We start from the raw sequence: 19,683 nt of genomic DNA on the forward strand, positions 1-19,683 counted from the left end.
AGAGGCCTGTCATGTGTTCAGCAACTTTCCTGTCTACCTCCTATTTTTTCTTGGACCGCAGCTCTTTCTTACTCTTTGGTTATTTCTCACTGACTCCCTTTTTCACCATCAAAATTTTTGCTTCCAGTTTCTCCTTCTTGTCCCTGCCACCATTGTGTTTAATATTTCCTACTCTCTCAATCCATCCTGACACTGCCCTCCCTGATGTTTTTTCTGTCCCTTGTCAATTTCTATGTGCTTCCCAAGATTTATCCCAGCAGTCAGAGCGTAATCATGGACACTTCTCAGCCCTGGTGTTCTTGCTTGGTGGACTCCCTTGTACTGCTGAAGAAGTGTGCAAATGTTTGTGTCCACATGAATGTGCTTGTGTGTTAGTGTGTGTAGTTATTTCTGAATGCAGAGAGGGAATCTTGTAATCAGATAGTTTGGGTTTTAATGCTGGCCTTCATTTTTATTTTTTTCCCCTAGGATTGGCTATTTAGAAAACTTTGTAGCACATCTGCTCCAATTATATATGCAACTTTTGCTTAAAAGAAAGTTTTTGGGTTTTTTCATTTTTCTCCCATTTTTAGATTTTTCTACTTAAAGAATGATTTTAAGATCTATAGTGCAGTGATTTGAAATATGGACTAATCAAAACGCCACTTATTTGTGACAGTTACTCAACAATGTTTACATGGTATTTTAATAAAGGGAAGCTTTTGATACCAAGTTTGAATGGGGACAGACAATTGTTGAAAAATCAACTTGCGTGGATACTCCTAGGCTTTTTCTTTACCACAGGGAGATCTATTTTTATGTTTTGTTTTTTTTTTTTTAGCATGGATTTTTTTTCCCCGCTGCAAAACCACCTGTCACAGAAATAAGGTGCCTGCTTTAAATGCTATTCAACTCGATTTCCAACTGGCTGTGGCTGGAATGTGCCAGGCCTGCTTCAGATCAGCAGGCAGTTTCTCTGAGCCCCTCACTCCTCCGGAGATGGAGACTTTGACCTGAAAAGACTTGGGGGTGGGGAAGTGCTTTGTTTTCTAGGGAAAAATGTGATCTCTTCCTCCATTGTCCTTTCTTTGACTTGTAGCCAGAAAGCCTTACAGGCTCACAGAAGTCAGACTTCTACGGACAAAATTAGGACAGTTTGCATGAAATCAGTTGCTCTTTCTTGACTTTTTTTTTTTTTCTCTCTTTTTGGCAAAAAATAATTGACTCTGTAAACCAGTAGTTAGAGATATAGAGGCTTGAGGGTGAGAATTTGGAAACTGGTGGGGGTTTATGAATTTGTTAGCATACAAAGCAGGCTTTCCTTTAAAATGAAATTAAAACAAAACACGGGAGGTAGGTGGCAAGTGTGTACGGTGACTTTAAGAAATGAATGAGACGATAACAACCTCGACGAATACTTCCTCTCTGTTAGTGTGTGTAGCCCACTGTGTAAGTTTCCTGTCAAGGTATCTTTTTAAAGAGGTGACTCTGGATGGGATGTAGGTGAGATCAGATAAAATACAGATGGTCATAAGGCTCAAAATTAAAAAAGTACCTCGTCCCCACTTAGCAGCTAATTACAAGTTAGGGTAAGGGCTTCTCTGGTGGCTCAGAGGTAAAGAATCTGCCTTTAGTGCAGAAGATATGGGAGATGTGGGTTCAATTCCTGTGTCAGGAAGATCCCCTGGAAGAGGAAATGGCAACTCACTCAAGTGTTCTTGCCTAGGAAATCCCATGGACAGCGGAGCCTGCAGGCTATAGTCCATGCGGTCTCAAAAGAGTCAGACACAACCAAGCGACTAACACGCACACAAGTTAGAGTGGATCTGAAATTGTCCTGAGCAGCCCCCAAGGGGACAAAAGGTTATGGAGATGTAGTCAGTAATGGTTAGTTGAAAGTCAGAATTTCATATCTTTTAACTCTTGCTTTAACTGGGATATTTCATATTTTATCAGTAGGGGATGAGACCTTGTGCTGATATCTTAATATACAACTAAGCTAGCAAGCCTTTGCGTCTTTCACTTACATGACTCTGAATTAAGTGCTGTGCCTGGGAAACAGGTTGACTCCCACTGACCACACGCTCAACAGGTCTGATGAGCAGTAATGCTGTCTGGAGCTGTGGTTTCCAAACTTAAATGGGACTCAGAATTACCTGGGAGAGCTTTTAAAATACAGATTCTCAAGCAACAAGGATTTCTGGAGACGTGTGTAGCAGTTTGTACAAAGAAAGCCAAGTTTGGGGACCTGTTGCTGCCTTAAAAGAAGCTGGATATGTCTGAGGACCACACTTGACTTCTGTCTCCTAATAGCTGTGTACATTTTGACCTATGCATGCATGCATGCTCAGTCACTTCAGTCGTGTCTGACTCTTTGCAACCCCATGGACTGTAGCCAGCCAGGCTCCTCTGTCCATGGGGATTCTTTAGGCAAGAATACTGGAGTGGGTTGCCACACACTCCTCCAGGGGATCTTGCCGACCCAGGGATGGAACACATGTCTCCTGCATCTCCTGTGCTGCAGAGGGTTCTTTACTGATAAGCCACGGGGGAAGCCCACATTTTGATCTAACCATCAGTCAAATAACAAGCTAGCATTTTGAAGTTAATGTGTAATATAGTCAACTTTTTATTCTTTTTAATATGCCCAGTAGAGATGCTTTTGTACTTTGACATGAGTGTTCTTGTAGAACTAAGAGAAAATGTTTTAATATCTTTAGGGAAGGTTAAGCCTCACTTAAGTCCCCTTGTCCAGTGTCACCAAGGAAACAACCACGATTAGGAGTAAGCAATAATGAAACTTGCTTTCCAGTTACTAAGAACAGATGTGTGCGTGTTAGTCATTCAGCCGTGTCCAACTCTTTGCAACCCCACAAACTGTAGCCCGCCGGTCTTCTCTGTCCATGGAATTCTCCAGGCAAGAATACTGGAGTGGATTGCCATTCCCTTCTCTAGAGGATCTTCTTGACCCAGGGATCAAACTCTGGTCTCCTGCATCGCAGGCAGATTCTTTACCATTTGAGCTACAGGAAAGTCCTACAAAGAACAAATACCAAGGTCTAAATTTTTACTGTGGTAAACAGAGTATTTATAAAGTAATCATAGCTACTGTTTGCATACTCTAAGTAAAATGAAAAGTACATGGCCTAGAACAAGAAACATTTAAAAACTGTATCAAGTGTTCTTACAAATAGCTGTGAAAAGAAGAGAAGTGAAAAGCAAAGGAGAAAAGAAAACATATACCCATTTGAATGCAGAGTTCCAAAGAATAGCAAGGAGAGATAAGAAAGCCTTCCTCAGTGATCAATGCAAAGAAATAAAGGAAAACAATAGAATGGGAAAGACTAGAGATCTCTTCAAGAAAATTAGAGACACAAAGGGAACATTTCATGCAAAGATGGGCTCAATAAAGGACAGAAATGGTATGGACCTAACAGAAGCAGAAGATATTAAGAAGAGTTAGCAAGAATACACAGAAGAACTATACAGAAAAGATCTTCACAACCCAGATAACCACGATGGTGTGATCACTCACCTAGAGCCAGACATCCTGGAATGTGAAGTCCAGTGGGCCTTAGGAAGCATCACTATGAACAAAGCTAGTGGAGGTGATGGAATTCCAGTTGAGCTATTTCAAATCCTAAAAGATGATGCTGTGAAAGTGCTGCACTCAATATGCCAGCAAATTTGGAAAACTCAGCAGTGGCCACAGGACTGGAAAAGGTCAGTTTTCATTCCAATCCCAAAGAAAGGCAATGCCAAAGAATGCTCAAACTACCGCACAATTGCACTCATCTCATACACTAGTAAAGTAATGTAATGCTCAAAATTCTCCAAGCCAGGCTTCAGCAATACATGAACTGTGAACTTCCAGATGTTCAAGCTGGTTTTAGAAAAGGCAGAGGAACAAGAGATCAAATTGCCAACATCTGCTGAATCATTGAAAAAGCAAGGGCGTTCCAGAAAAACATGTATTTCTGCTTTATTGACTATGCCAAAGCCTTTGACTGTGTGGATCACAATAAACTGTGGAAAATTCTGAAAGAGATGAGAATACCAGACCACTTGACCTCCCTCTTGAGAAACCTGTATTCAGGTCAGGAAGCAACAGTTAGAACTGGACATGGAACAACAGACTAATTCCAAATAGGAAAAGGAGTATGTCAAAACTGCATATTGTCACCCTGCTTATTTAACTTATGTGCAGAGTACATCATGAGAAACACTGGGCTGAAGGAAGCACAAGCTGGAAACAAGATTGCCGGGAGAAATATCAATAACCTCAGATATGCAGATGACACCACCCTTATGGCAGAAAGTGAAGAAGAACTAAAGAGCCTCTTGATGAAAGTGAAAAAGTTGGCTTAAAGCTCAACATTCAGAAAACGAAGATCATGGCATCTGGTCCCATCACTTCATAGGAAATAGAAGGGGAAACAGTGGAAACAGTGGCTAACTTTATTTTTCTGCGCTGTAAAAATCACCGCAGATGGTGATTGCAACCATGAAATCAAAAGACGCTTACTCCTTGGAAAGAAAGTTATGACCAACCTAGACAGCATATTAAAAAGCAGAGATGTTACTTTGTCAACAAAGGTCCGTTTAGTCAAGGCTATCATTTTTCCAGTGGTCATGTATGGATGTGAGAGTTGGACTGTAAGGAAAGCTGAACGCTGAAGAATTGATGCTTCTGAACTCTGGTGTTGGAGAAGACTCTTGAGAGTCCCTTGGACTGCAAGGAGATCCAACCAGTCCATTCTAAAGGAGATCAGTCCTGGGTGTTCATTGGTAGGACTGATTTTGAAGCTGAAACTCCAATACTTTGGCCACCTGATGTGAAGAGCTGACTCATTTGAAAAGACCCTGATGCTGGGTAAGATTGAGGGCGGTAGGAGAAGGGGATGACAGAGGATGAGATGGTTGGATGGCATCACCAACTCAATGGACATGGGTTTGGATGGACTCTGGGAGTTGATGATGGACAGGGAGGCCTGGCATGCTGTGGTTCATGGGGTCGCAAAGAGTCAGACATGACTGAGCAACTGAACTGAACTGATTATGTTCTTCAGGGGTCAGGCTCGAACTCTGTGTCTTCTGGTAATCACCTGATCCAAGCCACATCCTCCACCTTCATTCCTTATTGCCCTTATTTTATTGTTATTTTTATATACTACTGACTAGAGTTGTCATTCCTATGTGCTAGATAAAGTTTCCAAAAGCTAGACCTAGTATGTTATAGATTTCTATATTTACTAGAAAGGGTCTGAGGAACCAGGACATAGAGTCCTTGTTTTTATAGATCATAAAACTGGAGGCAAAGCTGTTGGAAAGACTTAGGAGTGATGATCCAGTTTGTGCTTTAGATGGGACTTGAAGGCAGACAGTCCATATGATGAAACAGAATGAGAGTTGCTCTAGGGCCAAGAGCACCTGATTTCAAGCCTGACTCTGTCATATCCTAGCTTTATGACCTCAGACAGGGTCTTCATTTCTTTGACTCTATAATAAGAGGCAATTAATTATCTCTACCTACTTCACAGAAATATTAAGAGGAATAAGTCACATAATGTATGTCAGTACTCTTAACTCTGGATACACAGTAGAATCCTTGGGAAGTTTAAGCAAATCACCAAACAAAACAGATACTCAGTCCAGTCCCATCCTGAGAAATGCTGATTTAACTGATATGTGGCGAGGCTTTGTGATCAGCACTTTTAAGAAGATCCCCAAGTGCTTTTAATGTGCTACCAGGGTGGAGAACCATGAAAGAGCCTTACTGGATGCCAATGATCTTTATAAATTCAGGTCAATATTTACTGTGGCTTGGGAATTTTGCTCCCAGATATTCAGTACAATGTCATATCACTAAACAAATAACAGAACAGTGTCCGTAGTCTTTTCTATATATACATATGTGTTATGACAAGCCATATTGTTGAATAGTGACAACAGTGTCATTTCTGATCTTATGTTGACATAGAAAACTGTTTACATAGTAGTTGGAACTAAATTTAGAATTTTAAAATTAATTCATATCCCTCTTCCCCATGGGATAACACTGAAACAAAATGAAAAAAGCTATATTGTTATGAATTCTTGTTTGTATTTCATTTGTTTCCCAGGGCTAACAATTATAGAATATAAAATAGGTCTTATTGAAAAGGCAAGTATCATGTGAAAGGCTTTAATAAAATAGAAACAAGGTTCTGACATTTGAGAAATTGCTGATTAATTCATTTCATCCTTTCTTTGACCTAAATCCTCCCATATGTATTTATCAGCTTTGCAAACAGATTGACTTTGTGCATTTAGAGTTTGCAAACAAGTCCCAGAATGTTACTGCTAACCAATTAGTTTCTAAAAGCCTTTCAAATAATCTTATCGTCTCCACAGGAGTGATTTAGGCAATGAAAAAAAAAAAGTTTGTTCTTCACTGAGAAGAATCATGACTTAATAAGAGTGGAGCTCACCATGGCTGTTCGTAAGCATACTTATTCATGAGCTGATATTATTTGAGTTTATGCGTGATTACTGAAAAGGAAGAGCATTTACAGTTGAAGCCAATCCTCTGTGAGAGCAGTTATATTTTGTGTAGAGATCATTTTTGAAAATTCATATCTGTAGTAAGAGATCCGGATGTTAATCAGCTTTTTTTTTTTTTTCCCTCTTTAAAGTTAGTCTAATAGGCTTTTGGATTGAATGAGGCTTTCAGCTTATCGAAAGATAAAATAATATTTGTGAAAGCCAGATCAGCTGTTTGTAGACTCATGGAGCTTAGAGGAAAATGCATTTTGAGGGAAGCAGGATGATCAGTGATACTCAGTGACCCTCTGAAGTCCGCACAGCTAGTTAGTGACAGAACCCAAACCAGAGCTCTTTCTGCCAGCCCTCTTTCTGCCCCTCAACCCAGACCAACTATGTCATCCAGCCCAGCAGCAGGGTGTCTGAGGACTCACTGTGAACCAGGTCCCCAAATATGTCCTGGGTCTGTGCTGAGAACTAAGCATGCCCTGTACTTCTGCTCTGATGGTTTTAGGAAATCTCTCTTTTCCTTCCTTTGACAGAAGCATTACCTGCACCTTTTCCACGTAGAAATGAAATTGTTTTCAGAAACGAATCCCTTTCAGCCACACAGCTTTACTCTGATCTGTGGAAGCTGGCAAGAAATCAATTCACATTTTTTGTGTAGTTTTTGGTTGAAAAGATTCCATTGTAGAGGGTCTGTACTTTGTTGTTGTTGTCGTTGGCCCGCTAATGCAGTTTGTTGATCAGTGTCCCAGAATAGATGTGTTTACAAAAGAGCGCAAGTGATATTTTTGTGTGTCCTCAACACAGACACAGCCATGAAACTGTGTGAGAGACTGCCTCAAGGTGACCTTTAGAGCAGAGAATGAGCAGGGCTCCAGGTGTGCTCAGTACTGTTGGAGGGGATTTTGCTTCTTGACCTTTCAGAGAACAGAGCCTGGAAATACATGCAGCTCCACACACACACAGACATACAAGTATGTACACAAACACCTGTGTCTCTGTGTATATGATTTTGTTTACATTTTGTCTTGTTTTGCACTCCTCTCATCCTTATTGATTTAAGTTTGAACACGTAGGATCCTACAAGAGGTGTCACACCGTTCTTTACCCTCATCACTCAATTCTCTTCCACCCTTACAGGTAACCACCTTCACTGTTTTCTGGGTTATCCTTCCTGTATTTCTTTTTGTGATGATGAACAATATTTATATATTTAAAAATTCATATACTTTTTATTACACAAGAATTAGCATACTCTAAATTATATATGCTTGTTTATACTTGGCCTTTTTCACTTATAATTTTAATGTATATAAATTATATCTCAAAGCTATTAAAAAGTCACCATCAGGTGGCATATATGGCATTCCTAACACAATATGATTTTCTCTGATTTGACCTTGGCTTAAAGATTCAAACCCATTTGGATGCCATGTAGACTAAGTGGAAATGTTGGGAATCTCCCCTCAAATGATTGTATTATGATACTTTAAATCGGAAGTGTATTTTTTAACAGCATTTTCTGCTTGAGGGACTTAGTGAACTGATAACCCCTAAAGAAATTTACTTAATATTTTAAACTGACTGTGGCAGAAATGATTGATTTAATCCCTCTGTGGTGTTGGAGAAGACTCTTGAGAGTCCCTTGGACTACAAGGAGATCCATCCGGTCCATTCTGAAGGAGATCAGCCCTGGGATTTCTTTGGAGGGAATAATGCTGAAGCTGAAACTCCAGTACTTTGGCCACCTCATGCGAAGAGTTGACTCATTGGAAAAGACCCTGATGCTGGGAGGGATTGGGGGCAAGAGGAGAAGGGAATGACAGAGGATGAGATGGCTGGATGGTATCACTGACTCGATGGACGTGAGTCTGAGTGAACTCTGGGAGTTGGTGATGGACAGGGAGGCCTGGCGTGCTGTGATTCATGGGGTTGCAAACAGTTGGACACGACTGAGCAACTGAACTGAACTAAACTGAACTGAAAGACTTGAATTCTAAAGGACCTTATAGACCACTTTGCTACGCCTTTTATTTTACAGATGAGACTCAGAGAGCTTTAAAACTCTAATTATGTAATAAAGTTAGAAATGCAGTCCTCGACTCATCTGTTCTACTCTTTAAATATTTATACTATTTTGTTAGGCAGTGATTAAAATGATAATTATTAAGACTCTGTAGAAACATGGAAAGCTGTTTATAATACAAATGAAAAAAAGAGCAGCATGCCAAATGGCTTAAATATCATGATTGCAACCAATATGACAAATTTGTGTTCATATTGAGGTCTGGAGCATAACAGACAAAAATGGTATGTGTGTTACGTAATGGGTTAAAGGGCATTTCTCCCTTAATGTTTTTGAACATTGTGGCATTGTATCCAACTAAACTTCTTTTCTAAAAATATTAGGGCTACCACAGGGGGAATGTGAAATCAAAGAGATTGTTGGTAGCTGCCTGAATCTGTCGCCTGTATTTGCACTTTCCCCAGATACTTTCCAGCACTGGAAATGTGTGATGAGGTTCTATTATCCTATGCCTCTGACACTCTTCCATTGTTTACCCGCCCCTGCAGTTTTGCCTTTATTCCCTTGTTTCTCACCCTGTTTTATGGAATCTACTGACCCAGCATGGCTGGTGAATGACTTTTATAGCAGGTAGTAACTATTGTTACTTATCTCAACTGAATGCAGAATATAAAGAAATTATGCTGACCCTTAAGTAATTTAGGGCTTCCCTGCTCGCTCAGATGGTAAAGAATCTGCCTGCAGTGCAGGAGACCTGAGTTTGATTCCTGGGTCAGGAAGATCCCCTGGAGGAGGACATGATGACCCACTCTAATATTCTTGCCTGCAGAATTCCATGGATAGGGGAACCTGGAAGGCTAAATACAGCCCTTGAGGTTGCAAATAGTCGGACACGACTGAGCAACTAATACTTAAGTAATTAAAGTGAAGTCGCTCAGTCATGTCCGACTCTTAGCGACCCCATGGACTGCAGCCTACCAGGCTCCTCTGTCCATGAGATTTTCCAGGCAAGAGTACTGGAGTGGGGTGCCATTGCCTTCTCCAAGGAATAATATTTTGTCTCTAAGATGGGTGATTATTACCCAGTGGAATGAGCCCCAAAGATTGAGGGTGCTCCTTCTCTGGTTAGCTGTACCACTCCACAGGACCGTCTACTATCAGGTTTGAAGAACAGAGCGATAGGTTTAGATGACTTTCAATCTGGTTAAAAAACAGAAATCAGAGTACTCATTTGTGGATTTGCCTATCGCGTGGCTCTGATTCCTGAAAAGTAGCCAGAAAGAAAAGAAAGCACTGTACCATGATGAGCCTGCCTCAGTTCTTTGTGGCTTTGGGACCCTGCCCTCTGTAAGAATTCTATTTCTGGTCAGAGTTGCCACATCAGCTTAAACTGCATCTAAATGCAAGTTCACTAGACTTGTTTTTTTTGAAGTTGACTCTAACAATATGGTTTTTTTGTGTGCTAGAGAACATCACAGGGAAAGCATAAAGCAGCTACATAAACAATTTAAGCAGCACTTTGTTTCAGACCCTAGCTCTGCCAAGAATGTTTGGATCATATATACTAGTTCACGGCAGTGGATAATGCTAGGGTTTCAGCCCATGACTGAGCTAGTGCAATAAACGTGAAGCTAGTGAATATTTAATGTACTATTCAAACACACTCCCTCTCTAAGGGGTTGGGTCTCATTTTCTAAAACGTTCGGGTTTCTTTGGATGACGCTTGCTAAGTGGCACGTGGTGTTATCTCAACTAACTGATTAAACTTTTATGTCCCTGTGCTTTTCCTGTTAAAAAGTTGAGAATATTATATCCATAATGGTTTTATTTCAGGGAAAAGAAATGGGACTGTGAAAAGTACAGGGAAAGAAGAGGCAGCGTGAACAGGGCAGAGGGCACTGTGTCTGATATATAGACAGTCCTTCCTACAGGTCTACAGTCCTCGCTTTAGGTCTTGGTGATACAGTTAAGTCAAGTTAAGTTAAGTCAACTTTCTGTTCTGGCATAAACAGTTCATTTTATTCTCCTTTCCCAAGCAGACATCTTCTTGAATTATATCTTTTATGCCCCCTCTCCTTTGCTTAGAATATCTAGTGAATTTGTTATTGCCATTGTGTTTAAATCTTAGGTCAGGCATTCCTACCTCTATGCATCTAGTCTTATCTGACCCCAAAAATCAAATATCCTGTTATAATTGCCTTTTAGGACACTGCACCAAAGAGAGCGAAGCATCCTTTCCTATCCTCTGATTACACCCATGCTCTTTCCTGTCCTCAAGGCTCCACTGACACTGTTTTATTACCACATTCTCCCTACCCCCACACACTGTATTCTCTTTTTGCTATGGACTCCCATGTATTTTTGTCATGGCATTTATTTTTGAAAATATCAATAGTAAAACTGTAATAATAGCTACCATTTATAGTGTTTATTTTGTGCCAGGCACTGCTTTCGGTACTTTACATGAATTAACTCATTCAGCCTTCGACAACATTTCAAGGGGTAAGTAACATTATTCCCATTTTGTAGACAAAACCTGGAGACATGTTCTTGTTCAGTTGCTGAACAAGTCATGTCCAACTCTTTTCAACCCCATGAACTGCAGCCTGCCGGGCTCTTCTGTCTTCTACTATCTCCCGGACTTTGCTCAAATTGATGTTCACTGAATCTGTGATGCTATCCAACCATCTCATCTTCTGCTGCTCGCTTCTTCTGCCTTCAATCTTTCCAGTCATCAGGGTTTTTTCCAATGAGTCGTTTCTTCACATCAGGGGGCCAAAGTATTGGAGCTTCAGCATGGGTCCTTCCAATGATATTCAGGGTTGATTTCCTTTAGGATTGACTGGTTTGATCTCCTTGCAGTCCAAGGGACTCTCAAGAGTCTTCTCTAGCACCACAAAAAAATTGAAAGCATCTGTTCTTCGGTACTCAGCCTTCTTTGTGGTTCAACTCTCGCATCTGTACATGACTACTGGAAAAACTGTAGCTTTGACTAGACAGATCTTTGTCCGCAAAGGGATGTCTTTGCTTTTTAATATGCTGTCTAGGTTTGTCATAGCTTTCCTTCCAAAAAGCAAGTGTCTTTTAATTTCATGGCTGCAGTTACCATCTGCAGTGATTTTTGGAGCCCAAGAAAAGAAAATCTGTCACTGCATCCACCTTTTCCCCATCTATTTGCCATGAAGTGATGGGATTGCCTGCCATGATCTTAGTTTTTTGAATGTTGAGTTTTAAGCCAGCTTTTTCACTCTGCTCTTTCACCTTCAACAGAAGGCTCTTTAGTTCCTCTTCACTTTGTGCCATTAGGGTGGTGTCATCTGCATATCTGAGGTTGTTGATATTTGTCCTGGCAATCTTGATTCTAGCTTGTGATTCATCCAGCCCAGCATCTTGAATGATGTACTCTGCATACAATTTAAATAAGCAGGGTGATAATACACAGCCATAACATACTCCCTTCCCAGTTTGGAACCAGTCAGTTGTTTGGTGTCTGGTTCTAATTATTGCTTCTGGATCTGCATACAGGTTTCTCAGGAGGCAGGTAAGGTGGTCTGGTATTCCTATCCCTTTCAGAATTTTCCACAGTTTGTTGTGATCCACACAAAGGCTTTAGCATAGTTGATGAAGCAGAAGTAGATATTTTTTGGGAATTCTCTTGCTTTTTCTGTGATCCACTGGATGTTGGCAATTTGATCTCTGGTTCCTCAGCTTCTTTGAAACTCAGCTAACACATCCAGAAGTTCTTATTTCATGTACTACTGAAGCTTAGGTTGAAGGATTTTGAGTATAACCTCACTAGCATGTGAAATAAGCATCATTGTACAGTAGTTGGAACATTCTTTGGCATTGCCCTTCTTTGGGATTAGAATGAAAACTGACTCTTTCCAGTGCTGGGGCCACTGCTGTGTTTTCCAAATTTGCTGGCATACTGAGTGCAGCGCTTTCACAGCATCATCTTTTAAGATTTGAAATAGCTCAGCTGGAATTCCATCACCTCCACTAGCTTTGTTCATCGTAGTGCTTCCTAAGGTCCACTTGATTTCACACTCCGGGATGTCCAGCTGTAGGTGAGTTAGTACACCATTGTGATTATCCAGGTCATCAAGACCTTTCTTGTACAGTTCTGTGTATTCTTGCCACCTCTTCTTAATATCTTCTGCTTCTTATGGGTCCTTATTGTTCTGTCCTTTATTGTGCCCATCCTTGCATGAAATGTTCCCTTGGTATCTCTAATTTTCTTGAAGAGATCTCTAGTCTTTCCTATTCTATTATTTTCCTCTAATTCTTTGCATTGTTCATGTAAGAAGGCCTTATCTCTTGTTGCTATTCTCTGGAACTCTGCTTTAAGTTGGATATATCTTTCCCTTTCTGCCTTGCCTTTCACTTCTCTTCTTTTCTCAGCTATTTGTAAGGCCTCCTCAGACAACCACTTTGCCTTGTTGCATTTCTTTTTCTTGAGGATGGTTTTGGTCACTACCTCCTGTACAAAGTTATGAACCTGCATCCATAGTTCTTCAGGCACTCTGTCTGCCAGATCTCATCCCTTGAATCTATTCACCACCTCTACTGTATAATCATAAAGGATTTGATTTAGGTCATACCTGAATGGTCTAGTGCTTTTTCCTACTTCAATTTAAGTCTGAATTGTAAAGAGGAGCTTGTGATTTGAGCCACAGTCAGCTCCAGGTCTTGTTTTTACTTATTGTATAGAGCTTCTCTATTTTTGCCTACAAAGAATATTATCGATCTGATTTCAGTACTGACCATCTGGTGATGGCCATGTTCAGAGTTGTCTCTTGTGTTGTTGGAAGACAGTGTTTGCTATGACAAACACCCTTGACAAAACTCTGTTAGCCTTTTCCCCGCTTCATTTTGTTTTCCACGGCTGAACTTACATGTTATTCCCAGTATCTCTTTGACTTCCTACTTTTGCATTCCAATCTCCTATGCTGAAAAGGACATCTTTTTTTTTTTTTGGTGTTCTAGAAGGTGTTGTTGGTCTTCATAGAAATGGTCAATTTCAGCTTCTTCAGCACCAGTGGTTGGGGCATAGACTTGGATTACTGGGATGTTGAACAACGGTTTGCCTTGGAAACAAACAGATCATTCTCTCATTTTTGAGACTGCACCCAAGTACTGCATTTCAGACTCTTTTATTGACTATGAAGTCTACTCCATTTCTTTTAAGAATAGTAAATATAATCACATGTGAATTAGATTTGCCCATTTCTGTCCATTTTAGTTTACTGATTCCCAAGATGTTGATGTTCACCCTTGCCATCTCCTGCTTGACCACGTCCTATTTACCTAGATTCACGGACCTAACATTCTAGGTTCCTATGGGATATTGTTCTCTACAGCATTGGACTTTACTTTCACCACCAGACACATCCATACCTGAGAGTCACTCCTGCTTTGGCCCAGCCTCTTCATTCTTTCTGGAGCTGTTAGTAATTGCCCTCTGCTGTTTTCCAGTAGCATATTGGACACCTTCTGATCTGGAGGACCCATCTTCTGACATCGTATCTTTTTGCCTTTTCATGCTGTCCATGGGATTCTCTGTGGCAAGAATGCTGGAGGGTTGCCATTAACTCTTCCAGTGGACCACAGTTTGTCAGAACTCTCCACTCTGACTCTTCCATCTTGGGTGGCCCTGCACAGCATGGCTCATAGCTTCATTGAGTTACCCTCGCCCCTTTGCCATGACAAGGCTACAATTCATGAAGGGGCATGGAGGCATTGAGGGATAAAATAATGAACCTAAGCTCATACAAGCAAGTGGAAGATTTGGAATTCTGTCCCAGGCTGTCTGGATTCAAATTGTGTTCTTAACCACAGTTCTAAACTACTGTTTGTAAGTTATCTTTTTAGAGGCTTCATTCTTTTAAAATTTAACTCTGTAAGTCAAAGTCTCCTTATTCTCTGCTTTACCTCATTATATAACCCTGTGCCTGGAGCAGGGAGTGACTCTGTGAATATTTGTTTATTGATGTGACCTGATGTCAGAGGTCAAAGAAATTCTAATAGGTTTTTCTGGGAGTTTTGACTTGCTTGGTTAGACTTGATTTTTTCTTGATAAACTGACTGTTTTCTGTTCTCCCTCTAACTGTTGGTATGAGATGGTCAGGGTGACTGTCAAGAATTTAAATCCATGACATTTATTACCTAAATGAATGGTGCTAAGTGGTGGGTAAATTTACTAATGTGTGTGAAATCAAATCTCAAATTTTGTTCTGTGCTTCAAAGTAAACATTTTAAATTTGCATGTTTTTTTCTTAAGCAGTATTTTTTTACTTGCATATTTGATATGTCAGATCAAAGGCATAAGAGCAACCTGTACTTCACCTTTCTTGCAATATCAAGTCCTAGAAATATATTTAGTTTTGCACAGTTTTTCCTTGATTTCTTTGGGGGAAGAAAAGACTCTTCATGGAGGAAATGGTCAAAGTTGGTTATGTTAAAGTTACTTTGAGAATTCTGTGCCTACTGTGTTAGGCTCTGGGATCAAATTCTTTCCTATTTAATATAATGACAAGTTAGCCAAAGAAGCTGAAGTCTAACTTTGAAGTTTTGTTTACCATGTTTCTTTTCAACAGCATGCTGCTTGATAAGGTAGGTGCTCAGAGCTAGTTGTTTCTGGTTCTCTAAAGGTTACATCTGTGCCTGTGTGTTAGTCAGTGAAACAAGCAGTTTCTGGCTGATGCAATGAGAAAAGGGCATTTGGAAGAGTATTGTATAACTTGGAGAACCAAGGGGGAAAACTGAATAATTTGCCAGCTTTAGGAAGGGTGACTGTGACAATTGTAACATCTTGAGTGTCCAACCAGGAGCATCTCTGAAGTTTTGGCCTTTGCAATGACTCAGTTCCGTTTTCATTCAGTGCTCTGCTCAGGATTTCTGTTTCTTGGAAGGGAGCCAGATTTGCTCTCCACCTAAGCCAGGTGCCCATTTCTTGCTTGGGATGGTTGACAGGTCACCGGAGGCACATAAGATGGGAAAATAAGTATTTCCAAAGGAAATGTGGGTACTATTAGCAAAGAAAAGGAAACGGACATCAACAAAAGATGCTCATTGCCATCAAGTTTCATCTCAAAGCAGAGAGTTTAAATGAAAGCATTAACTTGGATGATAAGTGAGTTGGATTTTACCTGAGTTCAATCACCAAGTTACTTCTCTACTTAGAAAATACTGGCAGCCAAATTCCTTAACAAATATTTTATATTTGTACAAACTTGATTTTTTTTTCTGACCACATTTTAAAATGTTTACTTAGCTGTTTTCAAGTATATACAAAATTATAATATGAACCCATATGCAACTTCAAGGATTGTTGAAACATTTTGCCATTCATGTTTTTGTTAATTGCATTTGGAAGCATTAACATAAGATGATTTTATAGTTGGCTGTATAAAAGCTCACAAGATTTAACATAAAGTCTGAAACTTGCTTTATGAATGTATATTCAAGTATCAAATTATTTATTATTGGTTTTTATACCAAAAACATGTTGCCAGTTAGAAAAAAAGATACACTGTTCAATGGTCATGCATTGTTTATCTAGAAGTAGACTTTTATTTCCATCAGTGAGGCTTTTTTCTGGCTTAAGCCTGATAAATCAATTCTTTAACAACTCTGTTTTCAGGTTACCTCTTCTAAATTTGCCTTCTGGCTGTTGGAGGCTTTGGGATGTGAATCAAAGGTTTCATTCAGCAGTGTCTCTGAACAGCAGGAGGCACTTGCACTGTGTGAGAACTGACTGTGCTCCAATCTCGTTTGCAGTTGAAAGATGCATGAGCGTAATGCAGTCTGGGACACAGATGATCAAGCTGAAGCGTGGGACCAAGGGACTCGTCCGGCTCTTTTACCTGGATGAACACCGGACCCGCCTCCGATGGAGACCCTCTAGGAAGAGTGAGAAGGCAAAAAGTAAGACTAGCTTTTGAATTCTTGACTTGACCCAGTAACACATGGCTTCTATTGGATGGGCTCTGTGGAAGTTTTAGCTTGGTAAAACTTTCATATTTTTACAAGTTTTAGGGGGTCAGTGGTTAGAGAATGTGCAGAGACAGAATAAGTGATTTTTTTTTTTTTTTGCTTTTTTTTGTTTTTGTTAATTTTGTTAATTTTTTTTTTTTTTTGCTTTTGTTAATTCATCAGGAACTTTGAATCCATAAAAAGTTTTCTTATCCACTAGTGCTGTTGAAGGTAATATTTATCCTACATTGAAAACATGTTGTATTTAGTTGGGATATGAGGTTTTATAGCTTGCTTTTGTTAATTCATCAGGAACTTTGAATCCATAAAAAGTTTTCTTATTTTTGCTTTTGTTAATTCATCAGGAACTTTGAATCCATAAAAAGTTTTCTTATCCACTAGTGCTGTTGAAGGTAATATTTATCCTACATTGAAGACATGTTGTATTTAGTTGGGATATGAGGTTTTATAGCTTGAGGCCTTTTATTTTTCTTTAAAAAAGTGAAGGAAGTCATAAATCCAATAGGATTAAACTGTTTTGACATATTCTGTGCACAGTTAACTGACGAATGGATTGACAAAATTGTTTTAATGATATCAAATAAAATAGCTTTGATCTGCCTCCTCCATAAAGCCTCTCTCCCAATCCTAAACTCAGTTTCTAGTCCATGCTGAGTCCCCTGGAGCATCTCTCTTCATCTGCTCCTTCCTCTTGTTTTCACATGGACCTCCTTCATCCAGGGTCTCTGTCTTTCTGGTGGCATATGCAAAATCTCCTAACCAAGCTCCATTTGCTAGTTTCTTCTGCCCTGACCAGTGAAGATGCTTTCCTCTTCATGTCACAGATGACCTCCACTAAATCAGGCTTACGTGATATACAATTTATTCTCACTTAACAAGAAACCCAGAGACTGGCTGGCTCCAACTGTGGGACGTTGAGCCTCTAGTTCTGTCTCTCTGAGCACTCTTGACTCTCTCCCTTCTGCACTGACATTGTAATTGAGGCAGCAGTAACATGGCTTCACAACTGATAGGCTTCAAGAAGATGCAGAAAAGGGACCTTCTCTTCCAGTGCTTCCTTTTCAAGAGGGGAGAGCCCCATTCCATGCCCTTCCCTCAAGCAGAATGCATGTCTCCTTGGTTACAAGTGGGTTATGTTCCCACACCTAAAGCCATTATAGGAGTCCGGAGTGGGGCCACCCCAATGCCTTAGCCGTACCGGAACTTGCCCTGCAATGGTCAGAGGCTCATTTCTCCATGAGTGGAAAGAAAGAAAAATTGGGACTTGCCATTAAGGCAGAGCAGAGGTATGGATGGTGTATATGGGCAGTCAGTAAGATTACAACTTTCTGATTCATGCCCCCAAACAGGCAAGTGAACAAACAGAACGTAGTGTTTAATCCAAAGTAATCCTCTCTGCAAGTGTTCCCCTGACCCAAGCCTGCAGTGTTGCTCCACCACCTACATAATGCTCATCTCTGCACTGTCACTCCAGCTTCTCATAACCTAGCCTCTACCTGCCTTTCCAGCTTTGTCTCCTGTTACTCTACTTCCTGAGCTTTTCAGTCCAGCATCTCTGGAGTGGGGCTAATGTTTCTGTATCTTTATGCCTCTTTTCCCTGATTGACCATCTTGTTTTCCCCTCCACCTCTCAAGCCTCGCTCTGCCTTCACCCTTATAGCTTTCTCTCTATGAATCCAAATCACATTTAGCTATGCTATTTGGTTGCCATCAAATGTTTTTTCCCTTCAATTTTTTTTTCCCTTCAATTTTTAACTGCTGTCGTATGCATATTGTAAAATATCAGAGTCGGCTCTAGGTCTTTGTATGTTTTCCTTGCATAAATGTATAAACTATACATTTGATATATTTACATCCTCCTTTTCTACCAGTCTTCTTGCCCCCTGCTGGGCTTATCTGTTTTCCTATCATAAATTTTAACACTTCCTGACCCAGTGCCTAGGAGGGTATTGTCTGAGTGCCCAGGAGGGTAGAGTAGTACATGGAGAAGGTTACTAGCAGGAAATGATAAAGCTTGTATTGCACATTTGGACTTTTCAATTGTCTGGACAATTCACAGACAATTAATTTTATTTTTAAATCTTTAGATGATTTTACTTTTCTGAATCTGCACACATATCTTCACCTGCCAGGTAACTGCCCTTTCCTCACTTTCCTCACAGTACTTATTGACTCCATTTACAAAGTCACCGAGGGTCGGCAGTCTGAGATATTCCACAGACAGGCTGAGGGGAACTTTGATCCCAGCTGCTGCTTCACCATCTACCATGGCAACCACATGGAGTCCCTGGACCTCATCACCTCCAACCCCGAGGAGGCGCGCACCTGGATTACAGGCCTCAAGTACCTCATGGCTGGCATCAGTGATGAAGATTCCCTTGCCAAAAGGCAGAGGACCCACGACCAATATCCTCCCTAGAACTTTAATTCTGCACTCTGTATGTGTCTGTGTGTCTGTATGTGGATTAGACTATACTTTTCCCCATAATTTTGAGGCTTAAACCCCCCACTTTCCTTGCTGTCTTTTTTCTTTACCCTTAGCAGCTTTCTGCCCACTCCTCACTCCCACCCCAAGTAAACGAATGTGTAGAACATGTAGAAACTTAAGCTTATGTGAACTCAGGAGCAAACTTCTTTGGAGGAGACTAGATTCAGCTTCATAATCTGCTAGGTCTCCAAATGCATCGTAAAGTTTCCTAAGAGAGACGAAGCAACGAGCAAAATGTTTATTTGAGTTAGAGTTTCCTCCCACTTTGTTATAGAGTCCGTCTAGTTTAACAAACTCTTTTTTTTTCTTTTTCAAATTCATAAATTTTATCACAACTTCCTAGGCGGTGCAGTGGTAAAAAATCTGCCTGCCAAGGCAGGAGACACAGGAGATGCAGGTTTGATCCCTGGGTCAGGTAGATCCCCTGGAGAAGGAAATGGCCACCCGCTCCAGTATTCTTGCCTGGAAAATTCCATGGATAGAGAAGCCTGGTGGATACAGTGCATGAAGTCATAAAGAGTCAGTCACGACTGAGCAGCCGAGCACATACATATTTACAAAACACTTTTTTGAGTTCCAATTATATACCAGCTGTTAAGTTCTTTCCTGGTTTTTCTCTCTTCTTAATTTACAGTTTGGAATCTGAACTGATTGATCCTTAAGGGGA

At 40.4% G+C, this 19,683-nt stretch overlaps 1 protein-coding gene across 1 annotated transcript in view; it reads left to right on the forward strand.

The window, feature by feature from the left end:
• Positions 1 to 19,683, forward strand: part of PLCH1 (phospholipase C eta 1) — a 253,512-nt gene that overhangs the window by 126,111 nt on the left and 107,718 nt on the right. The window contains exons 3-4 of the mRNA XM_061418010.1: positions 16,313 to 16,459; positions 18,691 to 18,933. Of these exons, the coding sequence (XP_061273994.1) occupies positions 16,313 to 16,459; positions 18,691 to 18,933 (390 nt within the window). The remainder of the gene's footprint in view (positions 1 to 16,312; positions 16,460 to 18,690; positions 18,934 to 19,683) is intronic.

This window comes from Bos javanicus, chromosome 1, assembly GCF_032452875.1.
Source record: "Bos javanicus breed banteng chromosome 1, ARS-OSU_banteng_1.0, whole genome shotgun sequence".
Classification (NCBI taxonomy): Eukaryota; Metazoa; Chordata; class Mammalia; order Artiodactyla; family Bovidae; genus Bos; species Bos javanicus.